Source organism: Mastigoproctus giganteus, chromosome 6 (assembly GCF_048544385.1).
Source record: "Mastigoproctus giganteus isolate SK-2022 chromosome 6, ASM4854438v1, whole genome shotgun sequence".
Taxonomy (NCBI): Eukaryota; Metazoa; Arthropoda; class Arachnida; order Uropygi; family Thelyphonidae; genus Mastigoproctus; species Mastigoproctus giganteus.
The window spans coordinates 228,073,048-228,087,324 of record NC_143580.1 but is presented as its reverse complement, the minus strand read 5'-3'; the positions used below and the strand labels follow the sequence as shown (position 1 = coordinate 228,087,324).

General features: G+C 37.5%; 1 protein-coding gene across 2 annotated transcripts in view; it reads right to left on the bottom strand.

Annotated features, from left to right (window-relative positions):
* Positions 1-14,277, bottom strand: part of Pus10 (Pseudouridine synthase 10) — a 77,254-nt gene that overhangs the window by 9,870 nt on the left and 53,107 nt on the right. For both annotated transcript variants that reach the window (XM_090376758.1, XM_090376759.1), the window contains 4 exons: positions 8,876-8,932; positions 7,377-7,453; positions 2,333-2,388; positions 1,928-2,089 (listed from right to left, as the gene is read on the bottom strand). In XM_090376758.1, coding sequence (XP_090232884.1) covers positions 1,928-2,089; positions 2,333-2,388; positions 7,377-7,453; positions 8,876-8,932 — 352 coding nt within the window. The remainder of the gene's footprint in view (positions 1-1,927; positions 2,090-2,332; positions 2,389-7,376; positions 7,454-8,875; positions 8,933-14,277) is intronic.

Sequence of the window (14,277 nt, the reverse complement as noted above, 5' to 3'; positions counted from 1 at the left end):
CCTGTAATTTCAAAATCACTAAAAATGGCTCAGCCTCTCCACAGCACAAAGGACCTTTTGTCAGTAAAGATCAATATGAATTACCTATTAAATTCATAAACAACATCAGCTGGGTTTTCACATGCAGTACACCAGGGTCCAATCTGATTTCTAGTAGGACCCCACTTTTCGGCGTCCTGCTAATACAGCGGTTTTCAATTATATCGATGTTCATTTTGTTCGGTGCATGTTCTGCCTTTTCGGCATGACACACTCAGCAGCCAAGTCCGACAAGGGCATCCAGTGGCATTTTATTGTCGGTGATTCGGTCTGTTTATGGCACATGATAGCATAAACATGTTATTTGGCTTTTATGTGCATTGGAAAAAAAAATACATTCCACTTTTTTGGTGGGGTCTGGAACCTAATGAGTGGGCCCCACTGTATTCACATATGTGAAAAACTCCTTATCCTCATTCTTTGCTCTCTTAGCTACTGCTTTCTCATACTCAGCCATGGCCTCTCTAACCTTATATGTAGTAACAATAGAGATCAACTTGTAGCTGTTGTATGCTTCAGTACTATTCCCCTGCTATCTTTTTCTGCTCTATTAGACTGCCAGCTCTGTATTCATCCATTTTGGTATCCTTGTGCTGTATTTTCTTAATGAAATATGTGTTCATGGCTTCTGTGAGTATGCTTTAAATGTATTCCATAATTTTAATGTATTTTCCCTCCCTTTACAATCTACCCAATTAATAGATGCCATGTAGAACTTTAGACTGTCACAGGCCCCGTTTTTGAAATTAAAACCTGTACCTTTACCTATTGCAACATCTTTCTTCATCTTCCAACTGACTGCATGATCACTACTTGACAATGATTCCTGTACTGTGACGTTATCTGATTGAGAGTAGTGATAAGGTCTAGATTATTCTTACCCCTAGTATTTTCTGACATGCTGGTATAAATACAAACTTGCCACATCACCTGTCAAACCACCCACTTCCACAATTCCAGATGGATGTTTGTTCCAACAACTACCCACCAGCTGAAAGCAAATTTCTACACATCTGTTGTGCAATCATGTATCTAGATTACTTTGTTTTCGGCCACATGAAATCCATGGTTTAATCAATGCAAATTGTGATTTCTCAAGACAATCTGAGAAATCACAATTTGGAAGCTGCTAAAACCATTAAGAATAGTCCTGAAATGATAAGACATGCCAGGAAATCATGGCTTCATCACACTGAATGCTACATTGATAAAAATGGAATCACTTTAAACAGCTGTTTTAGATGTTTTCCTTTTAAGGGTTTATGTTTTGTAATTTATGGGAGACACTACAAATCTGTTAACTCAGCAAAAGCACACTGATACGATTACAATTTATGAAGTTTGTAACAATTCCATAGCTGCTGCTTGCAGATATGCCAAAAAATTTCAATTAATGTTTGATATTGATGTATAGCGTGCACACACGCACACACACTTTGAGTAGACCCCGGTGGACCTTGAACCCCGGTCTACTCAAAGAGTAGACCGGGGTTCAAGCCCCTGACTGCTAAATATGGTGGATCTGCCAACCGCACTAGACCAGCGTGGCAGATTATTCTGTGCTGCAGTTTACTTTTTTTTATCTTGGAAATCAAGACCTTTCAGATATGCTTGTAGCAATTTTTTTATTATTATTATTATTTTTAGCTGTAGAATATGCTTCTACATTTGTTCTGCACAATTTAGAAACAACCTGTATATTTAAAGTCTTGATGTAAAATTTTTTCCAACCCTTAACCTGTCCATATTACGTACAACAATCATTAATGTTTGGTAAATGCTTCCTTTTACTTAGTAATAACTGCAAGAGAGAGAAAGAAATTGTGAAAAATGTTAGTGTAAGGTTGCTGTGAAAAGTTATTAATCAGAATAACATCATAACTCTTACCTGTGTAGTACTCTAATTGGTGTCTTTTGTTTTAGCACAAGGTCTTTGATTGAGTCCAAATGTTTTTTATCCTCTTGAGTAAATGGTCGATTGATACAACATTTGGCAGAATAACTTTTCTTCTTTTCCTCTTCTCCTTTCTTCAACTTTTGGGTATCCTCTCTGCAAGGAAAAATCATCAATGACAGTATTTTAGACAACAAAATCCTACAAACTATATAACATTTGTTATTTAGACCATTTTTAATTTTAATAAAATAGTATATGTCCTCTGACAGCAATTCCAATCAAAAATCACAGCAAACATTTAATAATAAAGGTGCAGAGGATGACAAATTTTTGATGAAAACACTTAATTTAATGTTACATTATCGTATTATCACACAAAACTTAAAAAGAACATACTTGGTAACTATCTGTAAATCTCTAACTGCTACATGCTGTGTGCTGTTGTTCACTTCCTGTAAAAGTTAATCAATGAATTAAGAAACTAATAATTTACATCCTTGAAGGACAAGTTCAACAATTTTAAAAACATTTAAGAGCATTTCTAAATTGAATTAAAACAACGCAATAATGAAATTCATGTTTCTGGTGAATAAACTGCACATTTTCAAAAATATAAAAGTTATATTTATTTTATGTTTGAAGCTGTATAATTTAAAATACAAATTAGTTCTGCACATCACAAAGTACATCCCTTGATTGAACATTGAACATTTTAATTAATTTAATAGCACTGTTAATATTAAATAATGGTAGAACAATCCTTGAGGTTGTCACAGGCATTCTCTCAGATATGCCAGACAAGCTGTACTTGCTACCTGGGAGTCTAAAACGCTGATGGAACTGATATTCGAGTGACGCTCAAGTCAAGTGGACCCAATTTCGGCGAAGTCTGGACGGTCTATGACAGCCAAATCCTCTGCTTACACCTTCACGATGGTGGGACTGTTAGTAATCCTGGGTATAACCTCCATATACAAGTACATGGTGAGTGACCACCCAGGTGTGAACCAACGTAAGCAGGGGTCGAGGTGTGGTGCCCACACCGCATGGAGGAATGCTGCCCCTCTATGCTACCAGGCAGTACTAGGTGGTAGATGACTCTCATCAACTGGTGTGATACCACCACTTTGCTTATTGGAGGCTTGAAGTGGTGGAACCCATGTTTAGTCTCCAGAGCTAAGTTCTGGTCAACCCTTCCCTATTTCTTCCATCATGCAGTATGATTGATGGCTTTTGAGATTATGATGAACATCGTGGCAAGATCCAATATTCCTTACATTTCGAGGGTACAGCTCTAAAACGGTGTTCGCAGGCCAGCCGCTAGTTAGTACACCGGACCAAACCTATTAGTAACTCTCTGGGAGGCTTCCGGATCAGCTAGTGTATAATCTTGCTACCTTTACTCTGCCAGATAGTGACTGGAGGGAGTCCGCGTAGTGTGTATGCAGGAACTATTGTCGAGGCCACATTATGTCAAGGATCTGCGTATATTTTTACCATGTGTACGCCATATCCAAATATTTCATTATTTCATACAGCATGTCCCACCCACTTTTTCTTACTATTGAACACACCATGAATTGTCAAACTAATAGAGCAAGCTTATCTGCAAAAAGATCTAAACCTCCAAAACACTTCCTAATTCATTTCACAAATATATCACAAATATACGTGGTCTCAATTCTAATCTCAACGATTTCCATTTCCACTTGCAGTCTGCCAAACCCCATGTACTTTTTCTGACAGAATCTCAGTTATCGGTTGATTCAATTACTGCTCATCTCAGATGTTCAAATTATTCGCTGTATGATTCCTTTCGCCTCAAAGGTGGTACTTGTGCATATGTCCGTTCTGATATTCCCTGTCAGAGAGTTGGCAATTTGGAATCTCCTCTCTTCTCTGGCTTAAAATCTCTCTACCTCATTCTGTCAAATTCATCTATTGTCTCTACCGTTCTCCCAACTCCACTAATCACTTGGAGCTCTTTGACTTCCTCTCTTTACAACTTGACTTTCTCCAGTCGAACTTTCCTAACAGTGAGGTAATTTTCCTTGGTGATTTTAACGTTTATAACTCCAGTTGACTTCCGTTTTCTAGTCACACCGACCCAGCTGGTCGAGATGCGGGGTCATTAGTAATTGCAAAAGCCTTGGCTTTTGCAATTACTAATGACCTTTCAGAGATTGTTCATTTACCTACAAGAATACCGGACAATCCTAATCATACAGCCAACACGCTTGATCTTTTTCTCACAAACATCGTACACGATGTTTGTGAGAAAGTACACGGTCGAAGTGAGAAGTCCTTTAGGCACTTTAGATCACAACTTGGTGATTGTCTCCAATGGAGCCTTTATCTCATGGCTATTACCAACCTCGTGTTGTTTGGCATTACAAGAATGCAAAATGGGATGACCTGCAAGATTTCTTTTCCTTGGTCGGATTACTGTTTCAAAACTTCTGATGTTAAAGTTTGCTCAGATCATATCAGTGAAATTATTCTTGCAGGAATGGAATCTTTTATCCTACACTCCACTTTAAAATCTCGTCCTTTATCTAAACCTTGGTTTTCCAATAAATGTGCTAAGGCTATTCAAGAGAAGAATGTTGCATATCATAATTGGCTTGTTTCTAATTCTTCAGTTTCATTTTCTGCCTACACCAACGCTCGCAACAATTGTAAAGCAGTTATTAATCAGTCCAAACTAGAGTTTGAACAGGCTAAGAGTAGAAAACTTGCTTCTTGCCCCAATGGTAGCCGAGCATTCTGGTCTCTTGCCAAAGCTATTGGCCGCAACTTTTGCCCATCTCTGCCCAAACCAGATGGTTCTGTTGTCACTTCAGCCAAGGATAAAGCTGACCTGCTAGCATCCCATTTTTCTTCCAACTCATGTATTAATGATCTTGGTAAAACACCTCCCACCATTGCCAACACGCTCCATTCAATGCCTCTTGTGGTCTTCCGTCAAAAAGGATGTCAGAAGAATTTTGACAAATATTGATGCTAAGAAAGTTCCATGAACTTACTCCTATTCTTTGCCGCCTTTTTTCACTTCCTTATTCCAAAGGTGTTTTTCCTTCTGCTTGGAAATTTGCTCATATCCAGCCAGTTCCTAAAATCCCTCCCATCCAATTATTGTCCCATTGCAATTACTTCTACTCTTTCTAAAGTAATGGAGAAATCAATTAACCGCCAACTCTTAAACTACCTAGAAACCTTCCGTCTGATCAATGATTGCCAGTATGGATTCCATCAGTGTTGATCCACTGGTGATATTCTGGCTTATGTTACCCATTTATGGACTAATTCAATGGAAAAGTTCAGTGAAACACAAGTAGTTGCTCTTGACATCTCAATGGCTTTCGATTGTGTTTGGCATAAAGGTCTTCTAAACAAGCTTCTATCTTATGGTTTGCCAACTGTTTTTAGTAATTGGTTATCCAGTTTTCTCTCTGATCGCTCACTGAGGGTGATGGTAGATGGCTCTCTGTCTTCTAACTTCTCCACTAATGCCGGTGTCCCCAAGGTTTAGTTCTTTCCCCTACTCTTTTCCTTTTGTATATTAATGACCTTCCATTGACTGGAAATCCTATCCATAGTTTTGCCGATGATAGCACATTGCATTCTACTTTCCATTTTGAGAAACCGTGCCCTGCTCAATCAGCTTCAACTTCTCAAAAATCTGCAACCAATTACTAAAATGCCGATCTCCAGGTAATTCTCCAGTGGGGCAAAGACAACTTAGTTGATTTCAGCCCTTCTAAAACTGAGTCTTGTCTTATATCTCACAAAAAGGATTCTTCTGCTCCTATACTTATCTTTAGTGACACTCTGATTTCTAGGCAAAATGATATATATCTCTTTTGAAGATTACCCTGACTTCTAATCTCTCTTGGCACAAGCACATTACAAATATTGTTTCCTCTGAATCTAAAAAACTTGGTTTTCTCCTTTGCTCTCGGCATTAGTTTTCTTCCAAACAGCTGCTCACTCTGTATAAATCGAAAATCGGCTCTGCCATGGAATATTATTCCCACATCTGGGGTGGTGCCCCCAAAACCTCTCTCAGGCTTCTTGATTCCATTCAGAAGAGGGCAGTTAGGTTAATTAATGATTCTCCACTCGCTGTCTCATAGATGTACTGTTTCTGCTGCATGCCTCTTGTACAGATACTTCCATGGGCACTCTTCTTCTGAATTGGCTTCTATAATTCCTGCTCTCTCTTTCAAAACAATCGGCCAACATCCATTTACTGTCCAACTTCAAACTCACAGAACGAACTTTTCATCTTCCTTGTTTATTCATTCAACTGCCGTTTCCTGGAACAATCTTCCTTCATATGTATTTCCTGAAAATTACAGTCTACAGAAGTTCAAGTTCAATGTCAACAAATATCTTCTTTCATCTTCTCAACCTCTAACCCAAGCACAGTACTAAGTACTATAGGTTCTAATACCTCTCGTGTTTGAGGTTTACATAATAAAAAAAAAACACAAGCTTATAAAAAAAATTTCTACTAATTTTTTCATATTTTATATACTTTTTCCATGTATTTATCCCTAATGTATATAAGGTTTCCAACCCTTTGTCTAAAGATAAATTTTCTTGCATCCAAATCTACAATATCATTCCTTTATTTCAATTTATATCCTCCCTTGTTCATGTCATGCTAGATAAATAAATGATATCCCCATCAAATTTTCTCTATCTTTTTAAGGATTACTTCAAGGTGGTCTACTAAAAGGGCATTTTGATCCCTCTTTGGGAATTTTTATCATGCTTGAGAGACTGGGAAGAAACTGCCTACATGCAAAGCAAACAGGTGTAAGTGAAACCAAAAAAGAATTAGTTGTCTGGCTTCACCAATGAATGGGCATCTAGCCTGTGAGGCAAATCATGATCAAAGTGAGAACAGCAAATAGCCAAAACAGCTGTCCGAAATCTGTAAAACAGGATTGCAAAACAACCAAGAATGAGAAAATGGCAAAGTTGGAAACTATAAGATTCTTCCCTATCATACTCCAAGCCACTCGCTACTGCATCATGCAAAATAAGAAAAGTGTTACTTTATTTTATCTTCTGGCAAGGCCTAAAAATAAAATGTTAAACCAGAAGGTAGTAGCACAGAGCTTTAAGTTAGATGATGAAATATAGTTATAAAACTAATGATTAATTTATTTCATAGGATGTAAAAATATAATAAAAAGTTAATGTTATGTTCTGCGTGGAAATCTGCATAAATTATATATAAAAAAAACTCAGAAAATGATCCAAAATAATCATGGTAGATCCACATAACATAAAAAACTTTTGGGTACATACAATCTGATCTTTTAGCATGATTTATTTATAATTGGTTACAGGTGAATTGTTAAGAAAAAGAAATCATTACGATTGCAAAAATTAATTGTTATGTTATGCTAAATTTCTGCAAACTTACTGTTTGCATTTGTCGAAACTCATCCTGGGTCCAATTGGAGCGCCGGGGATTAACGATCTCAAGAATAAAAGGGCGGCCTGTTGAAAAGAAACAAAAATACCTATAATGTCAATAAAAAATTAATTAAAAATTCAAATAAATACGTCCATTTTGAAACTGTTTTTCAAAATTTGAAATTTTAAGCAGTTTGGTCAACATATTACAAAGATGAGATAAGTAAGGAGAGTACACTTAATAATTAAAATACGGTGAGCTCCTAGTTTACAAACATCCAATTTATGAACTTTTGGTCTTACAAACAAAAATTTTTGACAACGGAAATTCAATTTACATACTAATTTCATCTTACAAACTTTTGCTCAACTTTGTAAAGCAACACCTTTTGAAAGTAAAATGGGTAAGAAAGAAATAATTTCAGCTTTTATATATAATTTTTAACATATTTAACAATTCATGCAGTAAAAACAGCATACTATTTAAGGCATATTTTTGGTAGAATGCCTTGGTAAAAATTTTTGGTTTAGCACACATGATAAAAGTGCAAATTATCAGCAGTATTTTCTGCTAAGCCAGGCATACATGCTTCAGCAATTTTTCATATTTGCTTGAGCGTGTACAGCTTGCTTTAGATAAAAGCAATTTGTGCATAGAATAGTTCAATTAATTTATAACATGGTGAAATTGCTATTCTTTCTGGGGTAATTTCATGTTTCCAGTGATAAATGAGCAACTTTTTAATAATTTTATTGCAGTTGTATAAGATGCAGAGGTTAGTTAGTCACACTGCAAATGATTTGAAGGGGACTCAGGTTTATCTAGGAAGGATGTAGAGCTGCTGGAATGAGTACAGAGAAGGGCAACAAGATTAGTGAATGGAACAAAGGGATGCTCTTATGAAGAAAGGCTTAAGACTTGCAAATTAGTGTCTGGTGACTAGGCACTTGTCTGACATATGTAGAGTATCGCTGTGTTTCCCTCGAAATTTAAAATATCCCACGGCATACAGTTTGAGTGCTGCCGTTATATTGCTATAAGTGCACTGCTTATAGCATTTTTGCTTAGAAAATATCACTATAAGTGATATTTTATTTCTATCATTTATAGTGATAGAAAATGATTCAGAATGCTGGAAAAACCAAATAGTCTTCCCTGCTTCCCCCATCAAATGAAAATTCGACTCAAATGTTAAATTGAAAGCAGGATACTTGTAATTTTCATTTCAGTATTGGCAGTTGTATAAATTGTTGTTCTGTTTGCTAAGATAGAGTTGTTCAAATATTCTGTTAATTTTTCATCAGGAAGGAGCTTTCATTTGGACTGGGGAGGGTATTCACAAGTTCTTTCATGACTTTCTTTAGTCTCAACTGAAGAATCAAAAAAAAAACAAACTGACTTTTCATTAGAAATACAAACAATTTCATCCTAAACGATCTAAATAAATCAGTACATGTTTATAGAGAACAAATTATGTATTTTATTTAAAAAACAAATGCATTTACCTGTTCCTAACATTCTGACATCAACATCCTCACGACCGGAAGCAGAGAAAACAATTTCTGTAATGAGAATTCAATTAAAATATTAAAATGAAAACTTTAGTAATTTTACTATTAGTAATAGTAAAGTGATGCAAAGAAGCAAGCAGAATTAGCAAAAAAAAAAAAAAAAAAAAACCCTTCCCACCTCATTTGTACATCCCTCTAACAATCTGTCTAATTTATTAAATTTATTCAAAATACCCACTTCTACCTTACTTTACACAACATTAATTAAAATTAAAGCTATTTACCATATAATGTTCCCTGAAGGGAATTAGATTTGTCTTAAAAGAGCCTGGACTTACTCATGCATAATGAAGTTGCCAGATTACTTGAACAGAAAAAGACCATTAAAAAGTTACAGAGCAATAAAAAATACTGAGGCCTATAACAGCTACAAAATGATCTGTAATAATGCCACTGAAAAGGTTAGGCTGGCAAAGAGGGGGGGGATAAGGAATTCTTCACATATATAAATACAAAAAAGAGAAGAACAAACCAGATTGGACCCTTATGTAATGGATGTGGGATAGTATTAGATACCCCAGCTGAAGTTGCAGATGAACTCAACAGTTACTTTGCATCGATATTTACAGAAGAAAAACCCTTCACGTCAATGAGAAATTATGGGAGTGAAGTTGAAAAAAATGTAATTAATGATGAAATTTCAAATGTTTATTTAATAAAAAAACTTTAGAGCCTTACCCTATAATCTTAAGGGAGGCGGCAATTGAGTGCATTGAACCATTGAGGCTAATTATGTGAGCATCACTGGACTCGGGAGTGATTCCATTAGATTGGAAAAGTGCCAATGTCCCCAATACGTAAGTGGTTCTAAGAGTGAAGTGGGAAATTACCAGCCAGTTAGTTTAACTGCAGTAGTAGGGAAAATCATGGAGACAATGATCAAAGTTGGAATTCGGGATCATTTAGATAGAAATGGAATTCTGAAGGATACTCAGCAAGGTTTTGTAAAGGGAAAATCATGTTTAACTAATCTGATTAGCTATTTTGACAGGGTCACTTGAGAGTTGAACATTGGGAATAATTTCAACATTGTTTATTTGGATTTCAGCAAAACATTTGACTCAGTCCCACATGAGCGGTTACTTTATGAACTGGAACAGGTTGGAATCATAGGGAAAGTCCTCAGATGGATAGCTGAATGGCTTCAGGGCAGGAGGCAGAGGGTTGTGATAAATGGTTATTCTTCAGATTGGGTTGATGTTAGTGGGATTCCCCAAGGATCAGTATTAGGAACACTGTTGTTTTTGATTTTCATAAATGACATCGATGAAGGGTTAGAGGACGTGATGCCTAAATTTGAGGATGATGTAAAGATTGGTAGAGTAGCTAATGATCACCGCCAAGCAGAGCTTCTTTAGAATGACCTAGATAGACTTCAGGGATGGTCAAAAAAATGGCAGCTATGCTTTAATCCAACAAAGTGTGAGGCATTGCACCTGGGAAACAGTAACCCCAAAATAACTTATACACTTGGCAGAGTTGAACTAAAGCCGGTAGTGGAGGAAAGGGACTTGGGTGTTACAATACAGTCAGACTAAGTTCTCTGAGCATTGTACAAGTTGCAATTTGCAAGACAGGTTGCAAGGAAGGCCCATGGTGCCTTATCGATGATGTATCGAACAATTACTAGTAGAGATAAGCACATCATAATCCCATTGTATAAGGCTATCGTTAGCTCATACTTGGAATACTGTGTTCAGGTATGGAGACTGCACCTAAAGAAAGACATTGTGCTTCTTGAAAGGTCCAGAGATGAGTAACTTGCCTGATGAGATCGGCAAAAGGGCGTCCAAATGAGGAAAGATTTTGAACATGTCGGTATCAGAGCTAGGCACCTTAGAGGAAACTTGATTGAGGTGTTTAAGGCTCTGAGAGGCATAAGCAAAATGAATGAGGACGAAATTTTCGCGGTTATAAATTATTCTAGAACTAGGGGTCATAATTTAAAGTAACGGAGAGGGATGTTTAGACTGGATTGCAGGAAGTTTTATTTAGCCAGCAAGTTATAAATTACCTACATGGGTTGTAGAGGCTAACAGTATAGGGAAATTCAAAGGTCAGCTTGATAATTATCTACGGGAGGAGGGAAACACTTAGGTTGTCCATTTTCTTTTCTCTTATTTATTATTATTTTTTTTTAAATTTTTTTCTTATTATTATTTTATTCTTATCATTTTATTTTATTTATTTTTTATTATTTTATTATTATTGTTATTTATTTATTTTTATTATTATTTATTTTTTTTTTTTTTTGCTGGTGCAGCATAAGCTTCCTTGCACCGTGTGGCCATTGCTAATACTAATACCAATATGGAAATTGAATGTGACTTGTTGGGTATGCTGCTGACATTTAATTCAGAGTAGACTTCAATTATTTTTCGATCAATTCGGCCCTGGAAAGATTGTGCAAGGCTCAAGGGGTAGAATTTTTTTCAGCCTGGACTGTACTTGTTAACAGGAGAGATTGCTTCTACAGGGATGGGATACACTTAAATAGAAAGGGTGCAAGAATATTTGCTGATGCTATCGAGGCAGTGTTAGGTGGGTCCGAAAACTGCTAGCTTGGGGGGAGACAAAGACCAATAGATTGACAGTAGCCACTGGCAGAGGTGAAAGAGATTCTTGCACTGCTTCTATTAGAATGAGCAGAAGCCTGAAAAACAAGATGCATGGTATTTCAGAGACTGCTGGGAGCCATTGCGGTACAAGTAAACACATGGGTTGTGTTAGGGTAGCTAAGAATAGAAACAGGTGCAGGTATACTTGCGTGTACACCAATGCTAGGAGTTTAGTAAATAAATTTGATGAATTTGAGGTATTGCTCAAAACATCAAAGGCAGATATTGTTGGGATATCAGAGACATGGTGTCACACAGATATAAGGGATGCAGAACTGCAATTTGGGGAGTACAACGTCTACAGAAAGGATAGACAGGATAGGAAGGGGGGAGGGGTTATGCTATTAGTTAAGAAACACATAAAAACCAAGGAAGTGAAGCCAGTCGACATCGCTGGACAGTGCAGTGTTGAGTCAGTTTGGTGTGACATAAGCATTGGGAGATCAAAATTGAGAGTAGGAGTGTGCTATAGGCCTAATGACTCTGATGAGTATAAGGAACTGTACAGGGAAATAGAGTGGGCCAGTAAATCAGAGTGTCTTATAATGGGAGATTTTAATTTCCCAGATATTGACTGGATTTTGGGGGCTGGTTACTCACACACTAGCAGGGCTTTTGTGGATTTATTGGATGATTGTTTTCTACATCAGCATGTTCGGGAGGCAACTAGAGGGAGTAATACTCTTGATTTGATTATCAGCAGTGATTCTTCATGCATTAAGAATCTGCAGATAAATGAACCACTAGGTGGCAGTGATCACAGTGTGCTGAAGTGGGATTTACTCAAAGAGGTAACTACCATTAGGGGTAAAGGGAAGGGTTATTGCTTCCGTAAAGGCGACTACGATGGACTGAGACAGTATTTAAATTCTATACAGTGGGACCAACTGATGATGTTACCAACAGCAAATTCAAAATGGGAAGCATTCAAAGAACTTATCTTGGAAGCTACTAGGCTTTACATACCAACTAAGAAATATTGTTCAAGGTTTAGGCCAAAATGGATGTCAGATGAACTAATGAGGCATATGGCAGAGAAGAAAAATGCATGGGATACATACAAATTAACACATGACACAGAAGCCTATGATAGATACAAGTTGATATGCAACCAAGTTACAAAGGAGGTTAGGCAGGCGAAGGCAGATTACGAGAAATCCTTGGCAAGGGATGCAAAGAAAAACAGCAAAGAGTTCTTTACTTATGTAAACTCTAGAAGGAAGGGGATGAATCAGATTGGTCCACTTGATATTGATGGGTCAAGTGTTGATGATCCTGCTCAGGTAGCTAACAAACTAAATGAATATTTTGCATCGACATTCACACATGAGGAGTTATTCAGCGAGGGGAATGCCAGAGGTGTATTCAACTCTAGCAGTAAGCTACAGAATCTTGAAATAACTGGGAGTAAAGTGGAGGAGAAACTGTTGAAGATAAACACAAGAAAGGCACCCGGGGTGGATGGGATCTATCCAGTTATATTAAAGGAGGCAGCAAAGGAAGTAAGCAAACCCTTAGCCATAATTATGAGAGCTTCCTTGGACTCAGGGGAGGTACCCATAGACTGGAAATGTGCAAATGTGACCCCAATTCACAAAGGAGGATCAAAGGCTGACACAAGTAATTATAGACCTGTGAGCTTAACTTCTGTTCCAGGAAAATTAATGGAGGCACTGGTTAAAGAAGCACTGCAGGATCATTTAGACAAGACTTCAGTTATAGCTCAGACACAGCATGGTTTTGTTAAGGGGAAGTCTTGCCTGACCAACTTGATTGGATACTATGATGCAGTCACAAAAGAACTGGATGCAGGGAATAACTTTGATATTATATACTTGGATCTTAGAAAGGCTTTTGATACTGTTGCACATGGAAGACTGCTACACAAATTGGAGCAGTGTGACATTGGAGGCAAATTGCTGCTATGGATAAAGGGGTGGTTGAGGGGGAGAAGACAGAGAGTGGTAATCAATGGACACTGCTCATCGTGGACTGATGTTATTAGTGGAGTCCCTCAGGGCTCAGTGTTGGGTCCATTGTTGTTTTCTGTATTTATAAATGATATTGATGATGGTATATCGGGCTTAATGTCCAAGTTTGCAGATGATACAAAGGTTGGCAGGGTTGTCAAGGACACTACTGACACTATGCTGCTGCAACAGTATCTGGAAAGGTTGAGCAGATGGGCTGAGAGGTGGCAAATGAAGTTTAACATTGACAAATGTAAAGTACTACACATGGGAAACAGCAACCCCAGAGCAACGTATCAACTCTGTGGTACAACACTGACAGTGGTAGAGAATGAAAGGGACTTGGGGGTGGTTGTGCAGGCAGATATGAAGTTCTCTGAGCAGTGCAGACGGGCTGCAAGAGTAGCTCATGGAGTACTGTCAATGATATACAGGAATTTTTCCAGCAGGGATAAGGAGGTGATTATTCCATTGTATAAGGCGATGGTCAGGCCACACCTAGAGTACTGTATACAGGTCTGGAGGCCTCATTTCAAGAAGGATGTAGAGCTGCTGGAACGAGTACAGAGAAGGGCAACAAGATTAGTGAATGGAACAAAGGGGTGCTCTTACGAAGAAAGGCTTAAGTTTTGCAAATTACAGTGTCTGGAGACTAGGCACCAGCGAGGTGATCTGATAGAGGTGTATAAAGCCTTGAATGGTTTAAGCATGCTCAATGCTGATGGAATTCTTCCTCTAGCTCAGAAAA